Below are 23,680 nucleotides of genomic sequence, written 5' to 3' on the forward strand. Positions count from 1 at the left end.
TTGTTAGGTTATTAGCTCTTTACTGATTGGTTACTAGGCATTGTCCTGTGTTTATAACATTATACAGTATAAATCCATAATAAAATAATACAAGTAATGGAAACAAGCGAACAATAGTAATAAGACAACAGGGTCCTAGTGTGTGAGGTGCAAGCTATATAGAATGATCACAAAAATCACCAATAATGTACATTTTATATAAAACCTTCTATAATTATACTGTATGGTAAAAGTTTCGACTGGAAATTTGGGTCTCCCCTCCGCCCCGGTTATATGTACGTGCCAAGTACAGGGTGTTGTGTGGTGACTCATGTGACGACTCTTGTCATTGCCCAATCTAATATTACAGCACAGGTTCACTTCAGGTGCCCGGAGTACATGTATGAGTATCTATATGATATATAAAGAAAAAAGAAAGTGCTTATGTGGCAATTGCTTCCAAAAACATGAAAGAAGTGGTGGCTGTTGCCAAATGGATAATTGCTTATTCATTTCTTTAATGAATTAAAACAGTGGATATGAATTTTATATGAAGGTGGATATATCAATGGTCAACTAATAACCTCATCTGAATAGAACCGGCATGTCCACCAAACCTCGGTACATTCTTGTGTAGGATTCTCGTGACAACAATCGGTTGGATAGAGCCACTTTGTATCCGCTTTGACGGACTGGAAGGGAAACTTTGGAGAACCCCTGTTCTATTATCAGAATGCTCCTTCTTATAAAGAGACCAATACCGATCATAAGAAAAATGTAATTCTGTAATAATTTAGTGGAACTTCACCAAGAGAAAACCTTCACTTTCGTTACCATCAAGATTGTTCATTACCACCAGTGTCAGACTGAGGTTTCTTGGGCCCACCAGAGGAGATGAGTCTGAGGACCACCCTCCATCTATATAGAATATGTGTACTGCCACTTTAAATATCAATGTAATATTTGTTGTTATCATTGAACGCAAAGGATATATCATCGATAAGGTCTAATAGGTTATTTGTGATCATCCCATAAGAAATAGACCCTAGTGGTAAGTGATTGTCACTAGTCACCTCCAATTGGGGTTGTCTTCTTCTGGGCTCACCAATGGACCCTCTGGCATTCTGATGGGCCAGTCCAATCCTGATTGCCATCAAAGATTTTTAAAAAAGGATTTAAGAGTGTGGAAAAAGTAACGTCTATTTAGGAAGCCTCGTTACTTATATGTCTCGATGTATTATATAGTTGTTAGTCACCACTGCTAGTTAATCCCCTCCAGGGTACATCAGGCCGTGACTTGCAGGTATCACTAGTAAAAAACCATCGCCCTGGCTTTCACCCCTCCCTGGTCCTCCCATGTAGAGAGCAGTAGGACCTGTTTATATACTGCACCATTTGTGGGATCCAGCCTGCAGACAGTCACATCTCTTCCCAGACTTACAGCAAAAATCTCATTATGAAGCTGCTTCTCAAGTCTGGCCTCTACAGCGCCCTCCTGTGTCTGGGTAAGTACTCACTGACTTCTATAATGATAGAATGTGATTCCGTAAGCGGTTTACAATTAAAAAAAATGTCAAGTCCTTTTATCTGTGCTGTAAAAAAATCCCTCTCGGTAATAATGTGTAATTAATGTAATACAGTTTTCAGCATATTCTAATTTTAACCAAGATGGATTAAATAGATCAGCGTTGCGTTGCGTCTCGCTAATTGCCGGCAACCCATGGAGTACAGGGATAACTGGGCAATTTACTGAACAACGTCTCACTAAGGCTGTCTATTACACGGACCGATATTACTATGATGGCACTACCCACCTTCATTTGGAAAGCATAGAGTTGTCATTTCACCTGAATTTTATCCGGACTGTCCCAAATTTTTCAAAGAACAATTAATTCAGATTATTTAACATGGATAAAGTCACAGATGTCCCAAACAAAAGAGAGGGATATACCTAAGAAGCACCTGTGGTCACAAGCAGCCAATGTAAACTTGATTATTTACCATCACTAAAGTCAAAGATGTCCCAAACACAAGACAGGGATATCCCTAAGAAGCACCTGTGGTCACAAGCAGTCAATGTGCAGTTGATTATTTATCATGATTAAAGTCAAAGATGTCCCAAACACAACACAGAGATATCCCTAAGAAGTACCTGTGGTCACAAACAGTCAATGCACACTTGATGGCACTCAATGTTCAAGGTGCACCTATAGGTAGTACAGAGGTCAGGGTGCCTGATGGGGCCCAATGACCCCTAAACTACATATTATGACACTAGTATGATGAATGGGACATTATGTTTGGCACTCTGATAATGTTCCAAAAATGTAGACTGCCATTAAAAATAACAATTTAAAGGAATAAGACCCCTGGTTGTTATATTGCAGCACCAGTATATGTGAGACGCAATAGCCTGAGAGACTGAAGGGGAGGTTGTTTTTTTAATTTTGTTTTTTCTCGGGCCATATGGGAATATACAACGACAAAAAATTTGTTCCCACCACCACACATTAAGCCAGTGTTTTCTCAATGCTCCTAAGCTAGCTGAGTACCCCGTAGAGACATGGCATGTCCCCATTTTGGTTGAGTGCCTACGGACTAGCATGTACCAAAGCAACTCTTTTTAACTCATGCAAGACATCTCTATAGGGGCCCATATGTCCTATACCCATGAAGATGGACAGTGTCGGACTAGACTCACTAGGGCTCAAAGAGGAAATTATTTGGGCCCATCTTCCACCTATACAGAACATGTTCACGTAAACATTCTTGTTATCATTGTACACACAGGACGTATCATCAATCGGGTCTAATAGGTTATTTGTGATCATCCCATGAGAAGTAGACCCTAGTGGTACGTGACTGGCTCCAAAGTCACCTCCAAATGGGGTTGTCTTCTGGTGGACATTTGGGGCTCATTATTGTGCTAGAGCCTGGACCCACCGGAGGATCCACTGGTACTCTAATGGGCCAGTACGACTCTGCAGATGGAGTATACCACCAGAAGTGCCAATTCGGCTCTATATAAAGACAATGGAAACAATAAACAAGTAGGATAGTTGCTGTTGATGGACCTTATTATGGCTTTATTTTGACTATAATTACAGCTTATGTGGCTAATACCCTGCAGCTAAGCTCATTACATATGTAGCATCCTAACAGCGAATTTACTACAGGAACACCTACTGTCATTGAACATTTCTGTGCACTATTGTAGACTTGCTACAAGCGGTATAAAATGGGTTGTATGAGGTTAGAAAAAAAGTCTGCCTCTTTTTCACAAACAGCGCCACACTTTTCCATGTCTGGTATAGCAATATTCACTTGCATACGGCTGAGCTGCAATACCAAACACAGACTATAGACAAAGGTGGCGCTACTTCTGGGGAAATACATTTTTATGGTATTCATAAGTCAATGAGTTGGGGACAGATGAAAGGGAATATGACTGAGGGATCAGACTACATAGGTCACTCTGCCACATAAGAGAGGACAAGTATTATAAATGACACCTGATAGGGGGGGGGGGGGCTGCTATAGATTTTGGAATATGGCTTGATGCATTATGATCAGCCCTGTGTATCAGGTTTACGGAGTATTGTAATTTTGGCATATTTACTGTGAACTATTGCAGACTTGCTGTGTAGGTTGTGTAGGGTTTATTTGCTGTTTTAAACTCATGTTGTAGTTTTATGTGGTGATGACAAGTTTACTTTAAGAGACTTGAATCCTTTAAATATACACAATCATATAAGAATCCCTAGAAAACTGGGTTTATCGTAGCTACAAATATGACTAAAAGCAAAACTTTGCTTTGAATACTTAATCATACAAGGAAAACTCATCTTCTGCATTGGACTTGGGTCTACTGGGATGGTGTAGACAGGTAGTTGTGCCTTTAGTCGGGTGGATGGGGAGGATGTTCCTTTAAAAGCTTAATATATAACACATCAATTTTCATGATGGACATGACAGAGAAAAGTACAAGTTCTACTGAATAAACATTCATCCAGTATGAGATACCTACCTGATAACCCAGCAGCACAGTCAGCTAAAACCCACCCAATAAAGTAATTTGTATATCTTAACCACACAAACAATATTATAGCATTGCCCTGCATATCACTATAATACTGCCCCCTATGTAGAAGTATATAACTAATATAATACTGCCCCTATATACAAGCATATAATTACTATAATACTGCCCACTATATACAAGTATATAACTACTATAATACTGCCCCTATATACAAGAATATAACTACTATAATACTGCCCCCTATATACAAGAATATAACTACTATAATACTGCTCCTATATACAAGAATATAACTACTATAATACTGCCCCCTATATACAAGAATATAACTACTATAATACTGCTCCTATATACAGAATATAACTACTATAATACTGCTCCTATATACAAGAATATAACTACTATAATACTGGCCCCTATATACAAGAATATAACTACTATAATACTGCCCCTTATATACAAGAATATAACTACTATAATACTGCTCCTATATACAAGAATATAACTACTATAATACTGCTCCTCTATACAAGAATATAACTACTATAATACTGCTCCTATGTACAAGAATATAACTACTATAATACTGCCCTCTATGTACAAGAATATAACTACTAGAATACTGCCCCCTATATACAAGCATATAACTACTATAATACTGCTCCTATGTACAAGAATATAACTACTATAATACTGCTCCTATATACAAGAAAATAACTACTATAATACTGCTCCTATATACAAGAATATAACTACTATATCACTGCCCCTATATACAAGAAAATAACTACTATAATACTGCTCCTATATACAAGAATATAACTACTATAATACTGGCCCCTATATACAAGAATATAACTATTATAATACTGCCCCCTACTTACAAGAATATAACTACTATAATACTGCTTCCTATATACAAGAATATAACTACTATAATACTGCCCCTATATACAAGAATATAACTACTATAATACTGCTCCTTTATACAAGAATATAACTACTATAATACTGCCCCTATATACAAGAATATAACTACTATAATACTGCCCCCTATATACAAGAATATAACTACTATAATACTACCCCTATATACAAGAATATAACTGCTATAATACTGCCCCCTATATACAAGAATATAACTACTATAATACTGCCCCCTATATACAAGAATATAACTACTATAATACTGCCCCGTATGTACAAGAATATAACTACTATAATACTGCCCCCTATATACAAGAATATAACTACTATAATACTGCTCCCTATATACAAGAATATAACTACTATAATACTGCCCCTATATACAAGAATATAACTACTATAATACTGCTCCTATATACAAGAATATAACTACTATAATACTGCTCCTATATACAAGAATATAACTACTATAATACTGCCCCCTATATACAAGAATATAACTACTATAATACTACCCCTATATACAAGAATATAACTACTATAATACTGCTCCTATATACAAGAATATAACTACTATAATACTGGTCCTATATACAAGAATATAACTACTATAATACTGACCCCTATATACAAGAATATAACTACTATAATACTGCTCCTATATACAAGAATATAACTACTATAATACTGGTCCTATATACAAGAATATAACTACTATAATACTGCCCCCTATATACAAGAATATAACTACTATAATACTGCCCCCTATATACAAGAATATAACTACTATAATACTGCTTCCTATATACAAGAATATAACTACTATAATACTGCCCCTATATACAAGAATATAACTACTATAATACTGCCCCCTATATACAGGAATATAACTACTATAATACTGCTTCCTATATACAAGAATATAACTACTATAATACTGCCCCTATATACAAGAATATAACTACTATACTACTACCCCCTATATACAGGAATATAATTACTATAATATTGCCCCTATATACAAGAATATAACTACTATAATACTGCTCCTATATACAAAAATATAACTACTATAATACTGCTCCTATATACAAGAATATAATTACTATAATACTTCCCCTATATACAGGAATATAACTACTATAATACTGCTCCTATATACAAGAATATAACTACTATAATACTGCCCCTATATACAAGAATATAACTACTATAATATTGCCCCCTATATACAGGAATATAATTACTATAATACTGCCCCTTATATACAAGAATATAACTACTATAATACTGCTCCTATATACAAGAATATAACTACTATAATACTGCCCCCTATATACAAGAATCTAACTACTATAATACTGCCCCCTATATACAAGAATATAACTACTATAATACTGCCCCCTATATACAAGAATATAACTACTATAATACTGCCCCCTATATACAAGAATATAACTACTATAATACTGCCCCTATATACAAGAATATAACTACTATAATACTGCCCCCTATATACAAGAATATAACTACTATAATACTGCCCCCTATATACAAGAATATAACTACTATAATACTGCCCCCTATATACAAGAATATAACTACTATAATACTGCCCCGTATGTACAAGAATATAACTACTATAATACTGCCCCCTATATACAAGAATATAACTACTATAATACTGCTCCCTATATACAAGAATATAACTACTATAATACTGCCCCTATATACAAGAATATAACTACTATAATACTGCTCCTATATACAAGAATATAACTACTATAATACTGCTCCTATATACAAGAATATAACTACTATAATACTGCCCCCTATATACAAGAATATAACTACTATAATACTACCCCTATATACAAGAATATAACTACTATAATACTGCTCCTATATACAAGAATATAACTACTATAATACTGGTCCTATATACAAGAATATAACTACTATAATACTACCCCTATATACAAGAATATAACTACTATAATACTGCTCCTATATACAAGAATATAACTACTATAATACTGGTCCTATATACAAGAATATAACTACTATAATACTGCCCCCTATATACAAGAATATAACTACTATAATACTGCCCCCTATATACAAGAATATAACTACTATAATACTGCTTCCTATATACAAGAATATAACTACTATAATACTGCCCCTATATACAAGAATATAACTACTATAATACTGCCCCCTATATACAGGAATATAACTACTATAATACTGCTTCCTATATACAAGAATATAACTACTATAATACTGCCCCTATATACAAGAATATAACTACTATACTACTACCCCCTATATACAGGAATATAATTACTATAATATTGCCCCTATATACAAGAATATAACTACTATAATACTGCTCCTATATACCAAAATATAACTACTATAATACTGCTCCTATATACAAGAATATAATTACTATAATACTTCCCCTATATACAGGAATATAACTACTATAATACTGCTCCTATATACAAGAATATAACTACTATAATACTGCCCCTATATACAAGAATATAACTACTATAATATTGCCCCCTATATACAGGAATATAATTACTATAATACTGCCCCTTATATACAAGAATATAACTACTATAATACTGCTCCTATATACAAGAATATAACTACTATAATACTGCCCCCTATATACAAGAATCTAACTACTATAATACTGCTCCTATATACAAGAATATAACTACTATAATACTGCTCCTATATACAAGAATATAACTACTATAATACTGGTCCTATATACAAGAATATAACTACTATAATACTACCCCTATATACAAGAATATAACTACTATAATACTGCTCCTATATACAAGAATATAACTACTATAATACTGGTCCTATATACAAGAATATAACTACTATAATACTGCTCCCTATATACAGGAATATAATTACTATAATACTGCCCCTATATACAAGAATATAACTACTATAATACTGCTCCCTATATACAGGAATATAATTACTATAATACTGCCCCTATATACAGGAATATAACTACTATAATACTGCTCCTATATACAAGAATATAACTACTATAATACTGCCCCTATATACAAGAATATAACTACTATAATATTGCCCCCTATATACAGGAATATAATTACTATAATACTGCCCCTTATATACAAGAATATAACTACTATAATACTGCTCCTATATACAAGAATATAACTACTATAATACTGCCCCCTATATACAAGAATCTAACTACTATAATACTGCCCCCTATATACAAGAATATAACTACTATAATACTGCCCCCTATATACAAGAATATAACTACTATAATACTGCCCCCTATATACAAGAATATAACTACTATAATACTACCCCTATATACAAGAATATAACTACTATAATACTGCTCCTATATACAAGAATATAACTACTATAATACTGGTCCTATATACAAGAATATAACTACTATAATACTACCCCTATATACAAGAATATAACTACTATAATACTGCTCCTATATACAAGAATATAACTACTATAATACTGGTCCTATATACAAGAATATAACTACTATAATACTGCTCCCTATATACAGGAATATAATTACTATAATACTGCCCCTATATACAAGAATATAACTACTATAATACTGCTCCCTATATACAGGAATATAATTACTATAATACTGCCCCTATATACAGGAATATAACTACTATAATACTGCTCCTATATACAAGAATATAACTACTATAATACTGCCCCTATATACAAGAATATAACTACTATAATATTGCCCCCTATATACAGGAATATAATTACTATAATACTGCCCCTTATATACAAGAATATAACTACTATAATACTGCTCCTATATACAAGAATATAACTACTATAATACTGCCCCCAATATACAAGAATCTAACTACTATAATACTGCCCCCTATATACAAGAATATAACTACTATATTACTGCCCCCTTTATACAAGAATATAACTACTATAATACTGCCCCCTATATACAAGAATATAACTACTATAATACTACCCCTATATACAAGAATATAACTACTATAATACTGCCCCTATATACAAGAATATAACTACTATAATATTGCCCCCTATATACAGGAATATAATTACTATAATACTGCCCCTTATATACAAGAATATAACTACTATAATACTGCTCCTATATACAAGAATATAACTACTATAATACTGCCCCCTATATACAAGAATCTAACTACTATAATACTGCCCCCTATATACAAGAATATAACTACTATAATACTGCCCCCTATATACAAGAATATAACTACTATAATACTGCCCCCTATATACAAGAATATAACTACTATAATACTGCCCCTATATACAAGAATATAACTACTATAATACTGCCCCCTATATACAAGAATATAACTACTATAATACTGCCCCCTATATACAAGAATATAACTACTATAATACTGCCCCCTATATACAAGAATATAACTACTATAATACTGCCCCGTATGTACAAGAATATAACTACTATAATACTGCCCCCTATATACAAGAATATAACTACTATAAGGGCGGGTTCACACATGGCGGATTTTCACTTAAATTCCGCTGCGGACACTCCGCAGCGTTAATCCGCAGCGGAGCCGTTTCTCCATTGACTTTCACTTTAATTTCGCAGTGTTCGTTTACACGATGCGTACAATTCCGCTGCGGAGCATAGGCTGCGGAGCGGAATGTGGTGTCCGCAGCATGCTCTGTCTGTTGCGGAGCAGTGGCGGACTGGTTGCGGACTCATGGCGGAATTTCTCCATTGACTTCAATGGAGATTCTAAGTTCCGCAATGAAGTCCGCAGCTGTCATGCACATGTTATGTGTGGTGCGGAGCGTATTGGTTTTTTAACATGACATTTCTTCATTCTGGCTGGACCTATGTATTTCTAGGTCTACAGCCAGACTGAGGAAGTCAATGGGGCTCCCGTAATGACGGGAGCGTTGCTAGGAGACGTCAGTAAATAGTCACTGTCCAGGGTGCTGAAAGAGTTAAGCGATCGGCAGTAACTGTTTCTGCACCCGGGACAGTGACTACCGATCCCAATATACATGTATCTGTAAAAAAACATATAAGTTCATACTTACCGAGAACTCCCTGTTTCTGTCTCCAGTCCGGCCTCCCAGGATGACGTTTCAGTGGAAGTGACGGCTGCAGCCAATCACAGGCCAAGCACAGGCTGCAGCGGTCACATGGACTGGCGCGTCATCCAGGGAGGTCGGGCTGGATGCCGAAGGAGGGACGCGTCATCAAGACAACGGGCGGTAAGTATGAATTTCTTTTACTTTCACTAGGGAAAGTGCTGTCCCTTCTCTCTATCCTGCACTGATAGGGAGAAGGGAAGCACTTTTCCTGCAGTCCGCAGCGGCCAGTCCGCATCAATTTTCTGCACATTTTGTGCAGATCCGCAGCCGTAATCCGCAACCCGGATTAGGTGCGGCATTGATGCGGACAGTTGCGGAGGAATTCCGCCATGTGTGGTCATGCCCTAATACTGCTCCCTATATACAAGAATATAACTACTATAATACTGCCCCTATATACAAGAATATAACTACTATAATACTGCTCCTATATACAAGAATATAACTACTATAATACTGCTCCTATATACAAGAATATAACTACTATAATACTGCCCCCTATATACAAGAATATAACTACTATAATACTACCCCTATATACAAGAATATAACTACTATAATACTGCTCCTATATACAAGAATATAACTACTATAATACTGGTCCTATATACAAGAATATAACTACTATAATACTACCCCTATATACAAGAATATAACTACTATAATACTGCTCCTATATACAAGAATATAACTACTATAATACTGGTCCTATATACAAGAATATAACTACTATAATACTGCCCCCTATATACAAGAATATAACTACTATAATACTGCCCCCTATATACAAGAATATAACTACTATAATACTGCTTCCTATATACAAGAATATAACTACTATAATACTGCCCCTATATACAAGAATATAACTACTATAATACTGCCCCCTATATACAGGAATATAACTACTATAATACTGCTTCCTATATACAAGAATATAACTACTATAATACTGCCCCTATATACAAGAATATAACTACTATACTACTACCCCCTATATACAGGAATATAATTACTATAATATTGCCCCTATATACAAGAATATAACTACTATAATACTGCTCCTATATACCAAAATATAACTACTATAATACTGCTCCTATATACAAGAATATAATTACTATAATACTTCCCCTATATACAGGAATATAACTACTATAATACTGCTCCTATATACAAGAATATAACTACTATAATACTGCCCCTATATACAAGAATATAACTACTATAATATTGCCCCCTATATACAGGAATATAATTACTATAATACTGCCCCTTATATACAAGAATATAACTACTATAATACTGCTCCTATATACAAGAATATAACTACTATAATACTGCCCCCTATATACAAGAATCTAACTACTATAATACTGCTCCTATATACAAGAATATAACTACTATAATACTGCTCCTATATACAAGAATATAACTACTATAATACTGGTCCTATATACAAGAATATAACTACTATAATACTACCCCTATATACAAGAATATAACTACTATAATACTGCTCCTATATACAAGAATATAACTACTATAATACTGGTCCTATATACAAGAATATAACTACTATAATACTGCTCCCTATATACAGGAATATAATTACTATAATACTGCCCCTATATACAAGAATATAACTACTATAATACTGCTCCCTATATACAGGAATATAATTACTATAATACTGCCCCTATATACAGGAATATAACTACTATAATACTGCTCCTATATACAAGAATATAACTACTATAATACTGCCCCTATATACAAGAATATAACTACTATAATATTGCCCCCTATATACAGGAATATAATTACTATAATACTGCCCCTTATATACAAGAATATAACTACTATAATACTGCTCCTATATACAAGAATATAACTACTATAATACTGCCCCCTATATACAAGAATCTAACTACTATAATACTGCCCCCTATATACAAGAATATAACTACTATAATACTGCCCCCTATATACAAGAATATAACTACTATAATACTGCCCCCTATATACAAGAATATAACTACTATAATACTGCCCCTATATACAAGAATATAACTACTATAATATTGCCCCCTATATACAGGAATATAATTACTATAATACTGCCCCTTATATACAAGAATATAACTACTATAATACTGCTCCTATATACAAGAATATAACTACTATAATACTGCCCCCTATATACAAGAATCTAACTACTATAATACTGCTCCTATATACAAGAATATAACTACTATAATACTGCTCCTATATACAAGAATATAACTACTATAATACTGGTCCTATATACAAGAATATAACTACTATAATACTACCCCTATATACAAGAATATAACTACTATAATACTGCTCCTATATACAAGAATATAACTACTATAATACTGGTCCTATATACAAGAATATAACTACTATAATACTGCTCCCTATATACAGGAATATAATTACTATAATACTGCCCCTATATACAAGAATATAACTACTATAATACTGCTCCCTATATACAGGAATATAATTACTATAATACTGCCCCTATATACAGGAATATAACTACTATAATACTGCTCCTATATACAAGAATATAACTACTATAATACTGCCCCTATATACAAGAATATAACTACTATAATATTGCCCCCTATATACAGGAATATAATTACTATAATACTGCCCCTTATATACAAGAATATAACTACTATAATACTGCTCCTATATACAAGAATATAACTACTATAATACTGCCCCCTATATACAAGAATCTAACTACTATAATACTGCCCCCTATATACAAGAATATAACTACTATAATACTGCCCCCTATATACAAGAATATAACTACTATAATACTGCCCCCTATATACAAGAATATAACTACTATAATACTACCCCTATATACAAGAATATAACTACTATAATACTGCTCCTATATACAAGAATATAACTACTATAATACTGGTCCTATATACAAGAATATAACTACTATAATACTACCCCTATATACAAGAATATAACTACTATAATACTGCTCCTATATACAAGAATATAACTACTATAATACTGGTCCTATATACAAGAATATAACTACTATAATACTGCTCCCTATATACAGGAATATAATTACTATAATACTGCCCCTATATACAAGAATATAACTACTATAATACTGCTCCCTATATACAGGAATATAATTACTATAATACTGCCCCTATATACAGGAATATAACTACTATAATACTGCTCCTATATACAAGAATATAACTACTATAATACTGCCCCTATATACAAGAATATAACTACTATAATATTGCCCCCTATATACAGGAATATAATTACTATAATACTGCCCCTTATATACAAGAATATAACTACTATAATACTGCTCCTATATACAAGAATATAACTACTATAATACTGCCCCCAATATACAAGAATCTAACTACTATAATACTGCCCCCTATATACAAGAATATAACTACTATAATACTGCCCCCTTTATACAAGAATATAACTACTATAATACTGCCCCCTATATACAAGAATATAACTACTATAATACTACCCCTATATACAAGAATATAACTACTATAATACTGCTCCTATATACAAGAATATAACTACTATAATACTGGTCCTATATACAAGAATATAACTACTATAATACTACCCCTATATACAAGAATATAACTACTATAATACTGCTCCTATATACAAGAATATAACTACTATAATACTGCTCCCTATATACAAGAATATAACTACTATAATACTGCTCCCTATATACAGGAATATAATTACTATAATACTGCCCCTATATACAAGAATATAACTACTATAATACTGCTCCCTATATACAGGAATATAATTACTATAATACTGCCCCTATATACAGGAATATAACTACTATAATACTGCTCCTATATACAAGAATATAACTACTATAATACTGCCCCTATATACAAGAATATAACTACTATAATACTGCTCCTATATACAGGAATATAACTACTATAATACTGCTCCTATATACAAGAATATAACTACTATAATACTGCCCCTATATACAAGAATATAACTACTATAATATTGCCCCCTATATACAGGAATATAATTACTATAATACTGCCCCTTATATACAAGAATATAACTACTATAATACTGCTCCTATATACAAGAATATAACTACTATAATACTGCCCCCAATATACAAGAATCTAACTACTATAATACTGCCCCCTATATACAAGAATATAACTACTATAATACTGCCCCCTTTATACAAGAATATAACTACTATAATACTGCCCCCTATATACAAGAATATAACTACTATAATACTACCCCTATATACAAGAATATAACTACTATAATACTGCTCCTATATACAAGAATATAACTACTATAATACTGGTCCTATATACAAGAATATAACTACTATAATACTACCCCTATATACAAGAATATAACTACTATAATACTGCTCCTATATACAAGAATATAACTACTATAATACTGCTCCCTATATACAAGAATATAACTACTATAATACTGATCCTATATACAAGAATATAACTACTATAATACTGCTCCCTATATACAGGAATATAATTACTATAATACTGCCCCCAGATTTAATAGTTTTTGTGTTCTTTTATTTCTGACTACAATTGCTCTTTAAATATACTTTTACCTTTGTTACGTCTATATACAGCTGTCGGCCTTCAGTGCTACCACTTTAAGGGTCTACCGGATCATGCCACAGAAGAACAGGAAGTCAAGACATGTGACAGCACACAGCAGCACTGCAGATCTACATATATAACATACAGCGGTGAGTCAATGTTCTTTTCCACCTTTATCTATCCTCTGGCATGTACTGGAAACGATAAAGAATGTAGTATCAGTGGGGTGCATGAGTTGGGACCCCCATTATTACTACAAAGGTTCTACAATGCAAAGCATAGCCATACAGAAATGTCTAAAGCTGAAGGCGCACAACACTTGGTAGAGCACGTTTAGCCCCGTTTTTCTAGCGATCATTGGGTGTCCAAGCTCGCGATCCTATGCTTTGACCTTGTCTTGAATAAATGGTCAGAACTTTTTCTGCTTTGGGACATACGAGGTGGAGAAGCTACTTTTTTTATTTCTGAAGGCACCATCTCAAAAGTCTAGTGCTGCGTAACCTGGATATCATGTCTCCTGGTATTTCTAAACAAAACAGAAGACCTTCTCAAAAACATTATAACTCTCCTCTGGTGCCCTAAATTATACAAGGGTGTTCCACGAGATGTATAATGGTTTAGTTCTTACTTCACTATTATCTAAAAGTTATGGACATCTTGGCTACTAACTCCAATGTTGGTTTTAGGTGACCACAGCTATTAAGAGGCAACCCTCAACGCTCATACCATGTTGTCTCCATAAGGTTGCATTAAAATGTCACCCAAACTCCTATGACCTAAACCACCCCTTTGAGGAGATCCTGAAGACATCACTGGTATGTTCTTCGAAACCATATTCAGATATTGAAGATCCTGGCATCCTATGTTTTTCTTCTACAACAAGATCGTCTCCACTTTATCCAGAGCAGAAGATTAATGTGTGAATGGGATTACGTGTAGTAGGGGAAGAGTTGTTATTAATGATTACCATTCTCAGGTTTGCTGCACGGTGGTGTCCTAACTAAGGGATGTTCTTCGGGAGACATGTGCAACAAAACCCAGACCGGCTCCTTCGTACACATCGACACCAGTCAGACCATTCTCTGCTGTGACAAAGACCTATGTAACCGAGACTTGGTACCAGGTTAGTAGATCTTCTCTAGATGACGTCAACTGGTGTTCAGGTTGGTGCCCCATTAACCAGAAGAATCTGAATACAGTTTTTGGAATTTTTTCCCAATATACAAGACCAGGGGGAACAAGGATACCAGATATGACCCAACAACATGGTGGGATGTCTCATACTGCTGGTGTCCCACTATGGTTTTAGTCCATCCAGTATCTGCAGAACAGTCTCTCTATTCGTTGGCCTTTCTTCCCAGAGAATATCCACCCTTACAAATGAAGTTCTATCAATTTCTAGAACCCTCCGATAACCCATTAACCCGGCTTTTGTCAGGCCCTATTCATACCAGATTATTGGGATTTTACTGTATTACCGAAACACCGTTCCGAACCACGTTCTTTATGGCCAGACTCTCAACAGTACACTATCTCGATTTCAGATCTCGGGGAAGATTCCCGTACTGAGTGCTTGGCATGCCAAGGATCACCTTCAACTTGTGGTGGCAGTAACCTTGCGAGTGTGAGATGTGGACCCTCTCAGAGAACTTGTATTGAGGTCTCCATCACCACCGCATTGAGTCAAGGTAGGTGACTATAAGGATAATATCTGCCAACATATTATAACGCGGTGGGCTCCAAAACTTGATGGTAGGCCAAGGGTATTTTTAAAACTTGGTTGTCTTAGTCCAAAACCATCAAGCTATTGTCCGGTAGTGATTTACAATCATATCTGATGATGCTTAATACTGTAAACTCCAGCCAATCATCTCACGGATACGGTCCAAGGTTCCAAGATATGGAAACGTTCTACCAGATCCCATAGGGGTTTTAGTTGCTTCTGATAGTGATAGAACCTTCTTAAAGAGGTGTATGGTTACATATCCCCTTTTCAGGTACCATATAAGACCATTTTATTTCTATGGGGGCTTCCTTCACCAGTGCCCTATTTAAATTTCAAGATTTTTTGGGAACCCCTTTAAAACTAGAGGCACCTCCATCGAGACTTGGCACCAATACCACGTCCTCTGCAAACAATGAACAGCATAAATGAGTATAACGTTTCTGCCCCCTACCAAAGAGTACATTTTGGGACTTCCAGCCCAAAAAATGCTATCAGCTTAAAGGGAACCTGTCTCCAGCTTTTTACCTATTGAACTCTACTCACCCCTCGCTGGCCGCTGCTGTCAAAAGTTGATCGCCGTTATCCCCTCTCCAAAACTCCTCCTGCGACCAAAAATAACGATCTGAAAACTTTTTGTGCCTTTTATGGTAATAATCCGGCAGTCTTGTTTGTTCCTCTTCTTATACCCGCCGAAAACTGGCCCGCCCTGAATGCCGAAATCTCGTTTGAGATAGCGCACATGTGCCCGATATGTATGGTCCGACACCCTACCCTGCTTCGTCCGGGCCTCAAATCTAGTTACTGCGCATGCGCCGCTATGGTGTCCGTTGTGCGCACGCACCAGAACAGGACATCGATGTGCAAGCGCGGGATTTCGTGTGTGCTGGGGGGGGGGGAGGCGAGGAGCTGTCAATCAAAAGTAAGGAGGCGGGGTTAACTCAGGCTTGAGGAATGAAGATATGACTCTATTATGCTCATTAGCATATGTTGCGGGAACACTAAAAAAACTGAATACTAAATGTACAGAGCCGACTAAGAAGATAATTATACGTTACATAGAAATGATTTTTCACCCGCTACTACCTGGTATTGCTGGTTTAATAGGTGAAATAATGGCGACAGGTTCCCTTTAAGGCCTCATTCAGATGAACATATATATCGCCCGTGTGACGGCCGTTTTTTTTTATGGCCGTCACTCGTACGCATGTATTTCAATGGGGCTGTTCACACAGCCATTGTTTTAACGGACCGTGTGAACATGTCCTATTTTTGTCCGTTTTCACGGATCCACCAATAGACTCAAGTCTATGAGGTCCCGCACACGTGCGATTGGGACATGAAAAACGGTTGTTTTCCGCGTCCGAGTTTGCACTCGTTGGTCTGAATGAGGCCTAATAGACAAACATAAAGGAGAAATATGATGCGGTTACAGTCCCGTTAGGGGGGTTTGTTAATAAAGTTTTTTGCGAGTTGAGTCATATAAAAGTATAGTAAAGTAGTTTGTGTTTATTTGGGTTGTGCTTTGTACTGGGGATGTTATTACATGGATGTCTTTGTTCATATTTTATATCTTGGATCCGCCTTCCACTTGTTTTGTAGCTGTCACAATAAAACGTCTTCGTCTTTTGTTGTATAACTTGTTTATTACAACGTGTTTTCTTCGGGAAGATTCAGGCCGCTCAGCAAAGATCAATAAGACGATGAAGAAGGAGATTTTTTTCCCCCCGTTTTTGCAAAATATAATTATTTCATGGTTTATCCTGTTTTGTTTAATGAAAATCTTCAATTGTCTCAATCCACTGACGACACAAGAGTCACTTCACAGAAATGTGTCACCAACCGATCACTGGTGTTTTATGAGGATACAGCGGGTTCTTATTACGATGACAACATTCAAAGGGGTTATATAAGATTGAAAAAAGCGCTAGCGTCTCCATAACAGTGCCAGAATCAGTGCCCCCATAACAGTGCCAGCATCAGTGCCCCCATAACAGTCCACCATATCAGCCACCCATAGTAATGTTATAACAGTTCCAGCTACAGTGATAACCATAACAATGACAACCAGATTGCCCCATAATATAGCGAGCCACACCGCCTCCATAAGAGATCTAACCACAGTACTAACCATAACAGTAACAGTGCCCTCATAAGAGTGCCAGCCACAGTGCCCCATATCAGAGTCAGGCACAGTGTTTCCATTACAGTTCTACGCACAGTACCCCATAAACGTGCCAGCCACAGTGCCCCCATAACAATGCCAGCCACAGTGCCCCCATAACAATGCCAGCCACAGTGCCTCCATAATAGTTCTAGCTACATTCCCCCATAACAGGGTCAATCACAGTGCTCTCATAAAAGAAACAGACACCCTGCCTCCATATCTAATCTAACCACTGTACTAACAACAGATCTAACCACAGTACCTCCATAACAGAGCTAGCCACAGTCCCCTCATAATAGTGCCAGCACCTTCATAACAGTTCTAGCCACAGTGGCCCATAACAGAGCCAACCAGTGGCCCAATAGTAGGGTTAGCCCCATTGCCTCCATAACAGATCTAATCACAATATTAACCACAAATCTAACCACAGTACCCCCATAACAGAGCTAGCCACATTGCCCTCATTAAAGGGTCAGCTACAATGCTCCCATAACAATTCCAGCCATGGTGCAACACATCAGAGCCAGCCACAGTGCTTTCATATCAGAGCCAACCACAGTGGTCCCATAATAGAGTCAGCCCCATGGCCTCCATCACAGATCTTATCACAGTATTAACCGCAGATCAATCCACAGTACCTCCATAACAGAGCTAGCAAGAATGCCCTCATAAATGGGCCGGCCACAATGCTCCCATAACAATTCTAGTCACAGTGCCCTTCGTCAGAGCCAGCCGCAGTGCCTTTATAACAGAGCAAGCCACAGTGCCCCCGTATCAGAGCTAGCCGCAGTGCCCCCATAACAGTGCCAGCTCCAGTGCTTCTGTAACAGTGTCAATAGCTCTACAGTGTTAGGACCACACCAAACAACTCCCCATATCTGTATCCCAGAACCCTGTGAGGGACAAGGGAAGAGAAGGGGTACTGGGTTTAGTTGGAGTCACCCCAGAATTTGCAGGTTTTCGGTGGCGTTAGGCTTTAATATAGGGGATCGGTGCTCGCAGCTGGTAAGCCGTGTTTTTCCTTTATGGGAATTTTGTTGCTTTCGTGTACAATTGCGTAGCGGCCGCTGTAAAGGATCCTTCAATACACATTATATGGATTCTCTTAGCCATAGAGGTAAGTGGGACGCTGTGCAGATCGCTCGCTGTAGCCGCGCGCAGGCCTCCGTGTTACGTTCTGCTCACTGGAAGTCTAAATTACTCTTAATAACACACTCCGTCTTCTCTAAAGTAGCAGTGCATTAGTCCTGACAGATTAAGATGAGTTTAAGAGTTGTATAATCCCCCTTAATAACCTAATGCCATTTAGGCAAAATGGAAAAAAACGCGTGATGGCGATGAAAAGAGCGCAGGGAAATAACCGCCTGTGCACGGATTTGACAGGTAAATCTTGACGTCCAGGAATAGAGGGGTCCTAATTCATACTTCATGTAAATTCTACTCTTGACATGTTGATTCTTCATATCCACATCTTACTGTAATTCTATAGACTTTATTATGAGCCAGCGCCCCCTGCTGGTGATATATCATAACTGCATGGCTACAACTATTTAGTGTCAGGTAGAAAGGTAATAATTATATTTATCCTTCCACTTGTCCTATAATGTTAATGTTGTCCTACTTTCTACCGATACATTTTCCGTGACATGTTGTGGTGACACGATTGTTTATATTGTTGTATATCTGTTCATGGCAGATCCCCGGCACACCATGATAAAAAGCTGCAGCAACACATCGACTTGCCCTGAGCTTTCTGCATTCAGCAACGGGCAGCATTCACTATCATACGCCTCCAGCCATCACTGCTGTAATGGGAGCCAGTGTAACCGAGGGCACTTCAAAGGTAAGATGTGCCACTTGCAAGACAATGATCTGCACCACAAACAGGGGCACAATTTGGGGGAGTTCCCTACATTCCAAACCCTCCTAAAGAACAGTTCAGGGGAAAAAAAAATCTATTTAAAGGATGTAATTATTTCTGCTACCACTAGGGGAGCTCCCTGCATATGGATTTATTATCCAATGACACCTGTAAAAATCCCTATGCAGTGAGCTCCCCCTAGTGGCAGCTGTAGGAAGACAGAATTTTATAATGTTAAAATGTGTGAAGACAACCAGAGAATTTGGAACTTATATAAAAAGAAACAGAGTCCTGACCTTTACATAAATTATGGACCTATTTATTAGATAACATTATATTATAGGTGCACTTTCCTAAACAATATAATTACAATAAATGGTTACCACTAAAGCATCATAGACCTCCAGAGATATTAGATATCAACCCTTAATCACCATGTATAATGCAGGTATTAACCACTAAATGACTCTAGACCACCAGGAGTATGACGGGAATGCTATCACTAACCCTATAATTATCCCATGTAAGGGCGGGTTCACACGTGGCGGAATTTCACTGAAATTCCGCTGCGGACACTCCGCAGCGTTAATCCGCAGCGGTGCCGTTTGTCCATTGACTTACACTTTAATTTAGCAGTGTTCGTTTAGACTAGGCTGAAAATTCCGCTGCGGAGCATAGGCTGCGGAGCGGAATTTGGTGTCCGCAGCATGCTCTGTCTGTTGCGGAGCAGTGGCGGACTGGTTGCGGACTCATGGCGGAATTTCTCCATTGACTTCAATGGAGAGTCAAAATTCCGCAATGAAGTCCGCAGATCTTATGTGTGCTGCGGAGCGTATTGGTTTTGCTACCATGACATTTCTTCATTCTGGCTGGACCTATGTATTTCTAGGTCTACAGCCAAACTGAGGAAGTCAATGGGGCTCCCGTAATGACGGGAGCGTTGCTAGGAGACGTCTGTAAATAGTCACTGTCCAGGGTGCTGAAAGAGTTACGCGATCGGCAGTAACTGTTTCTGCACCCGGGACAGTGACTACCGATCTCAATATACATCTATCTGTAAAAAAAACATATAAGTTCATACTTACCGAGAACTCCCTGCGTCTGTCTCCAGTCCGGCCTCCCAGGATGACGTTTCATTCTAAGTGACGGCTGCAGCCAATCACAGGCCAAGCACAGGCTGCAGCGGTCACATGGACTGGAGCGTCATCCAGGGAGGTCGGGCTGGATGCCGAAAGAGGGACGCGTCACCAAGACAACGGGCGGTAAGTATGAATTTCTTTGACTTTCACTAGGGAAAGTGCTGTCCCTTCTCTCTATCCTGCACTGAATAGGGAGAAGGGAAGCACTTTTCCTGCAGTCCGCAGCGGCCAGTCCGCATCAATTTTCTGCACATTTTGTGCAGATCCGCAGCAGAATCTGCAACGCAGATTCTGTGCGGCATTGATGCGGACAGTTGCGGAGGAAATCCGCCACGTGTGGTCATGCCCTTAAAGTGTATGATGTCATTTATGTAAAATAGTTGACATAGTCCGTAATCCTGAGCATTCTGCTATGTACGTTGGGTGCACCAATGCACTAGGAAACCCTCCTTTAAAAATCCACAGATTTGGTTGTTGGTTCCCCCTGTGGCACCCAGGGCATATGCCCCACAAACCCCCCTTCTGCTATGAACATGGCTTGTGAAGAACAACATGGGATGGTAGAAACTGGTAGGGAATATAATGCTCCCTATGGCGGCAGATTAGGATAAAATAATATGAACCAATCACAATTATACCTAATACAAAAAAAAAAACCAGACTATAGACTATATAATTATGAACATTATATTAAGGTTCTAATTTCACATCTGGGACAGGAAGTAGCTGTCTGGCAGCTATCATTGTCAGCCATATTATCGCTCATAAGGCTGATTTTTCTGTCACCTGATCACCCAGAGGATTCTCCCTCTCTCAATTCTTCCTGGCAGTATGAGACCACTCCCCACTCCATTCCTCATTGTGTGGATATGTGTTTGGCTGTAGAGCATGACAAATGATCTGGTGTCAGTGACCAAATATTCATTTGCCCATTAGGAATGTGTCAGACAGACCAGAGCCTTCAAGGGAGGAAGTAGCTAACTTCTCCTCCAGCTTTGTTTCAATAGAAATCAATCTAGCAGGCAGCCTGAGACATAAATGGAGAAAAGTATTTTTAATAAACAAGTTGTATTTTCCGCAGACCAAGAACAGCTTTTTCCCCAGCAAAACTGGAAAATAAAAGTATTTTAGGGTTAAATATTAAGATTAGCCTGAAGCTCGTCTATTGAAAATCCTTGTATCCGTTGAAACGACATAAACTGTGTAGTCACTTTGCAAATGCTTTACGTATCTCGTACTGATCTTGAATTACATCAACAACTTATACTCCAGTCACACCCAGAGCTGCAACGATACCTTCCAGTCACAGAAATCTAACAAAACAAACATGTTCTTCTCTCTTCCCCGCTCAGATGTGGATCTGGGAGTAGAAAATGGATTAGAGTGTTACAATCGATCATCGAAACAAAAGGCTGGCACCATGCGGTGCAAGGGGCAAATGACTCAGTGTATGGACCTGATAGGTGAGAGCTTACAATCTATTACCGCCCAATGGCCTCTGCTGTACATGAGATCACCTCTGAATCTTACATTGACGTCTGATCTTCTCCTCAGGTTCTTCTCCAGATGAAGTGGTGATGAGTGGTTGTGCTACTGAAGCCTTCTGCCATGGCCTGTACCCCCATTTCAACATCCCAGGGTGGCAGAGCACCCTGTGCTGCGCCAAATCGCTCTGTAACCATGGCAACAATGGCGTAAAAAAAGGAACCTAGGACGACACTGTTGAATAAGAACCTGAAATCCTAAACTATTCCAGACACCATTGAATTGTACATAGTCCTATCATCTTATGCTGCAAGAGTAGGAAAGACATTATGATATTTGGCAGATTTCACCTATAGGGGTGTTCATACTTACCGCCTCTGATGTGTTTTTCCCGTGTTGTTTTTGTTAATTTTTTTTATTAAGACAATAATAAAGAGGAAAAACCT

The 23,680-nt window shown here is 37.1% G+C and overlaps 2 protein-coding genes across 6 annotated transcripts in view; one reads left to right on the forward strand and one right to left on the reverse strand.

Moving 5' to 3' along the window:
- Positions 1-23,680, reverse strand: part of LOC142662238 (uncharacterized) — a 172,485-nt gene that overhangs the window by 14,729 nt on the left and 134,076 nt on the right. The gene's annotated exons all lie outside the window — the stretch shown is intronic.
- PLAUR (plasminogen activator, urokinase receptor) lies at positions 2,093-23,569 on the forward strand. Its single transcript, XM_075840419.1, has 8 exons — positions 2,093-2,203; positions 10,313-10,410; positions 14,887-15,008; positions 15,836-15,982; positions 16,404-16,547; positions 20,446-20,592; positions 23,102-23,212; positions 23,304-23,569. The coding sequence occupies exons 1-8, from the start codon at positions 2,093-2,095 to the stop codon at positions 23,459-23,461; spliced, it is 1,038 nt and encodes a 345-aa protein (XP_075696534.1). The 3' UTR covers positions 23,462-23,569.

The sequence above is a fragment of the Rhinoderma darwinii genome, chromosome 10 (genome assembly GCF_050947455.1).
Source record: "Rhinoderma darwinii isolate aRhiDar2 chromosome 10, aRhiDar2.hap1, whole genome shotgun sequence".
In the NCBI taxonomy this organism is placed as follows: domain Eukaryota; kingdom Metazoa; phylum Chordata; class Amphibia; order Anura; family Rhinodermatidae; genus Rhinoderma; species Rhinoderma darwinii.

Coding starts and splice junctions, on each gene's coding strand:
- PLAUR (XM_075840419.1), top strand. CDS start 2,093: ATGTCCCAAACACAACACAGAGATATCCCTAAGAAGTACCTGTGGTCA. Junction 2,204..10,312: donor CACCTATAGGTAGTACAGAG/GTCAGGGTGCCT, acceptor TACTTTCACTAG/GGAAAGTGCTGTCCCTTCTC. Junction 23,213..23,303: donor TCAGTGTATGGACCTGATAG/GTGAGAGCTTAC, acceptor TCTTCTCCTCAG/GTTCTTCTCCAGATGAAGTG.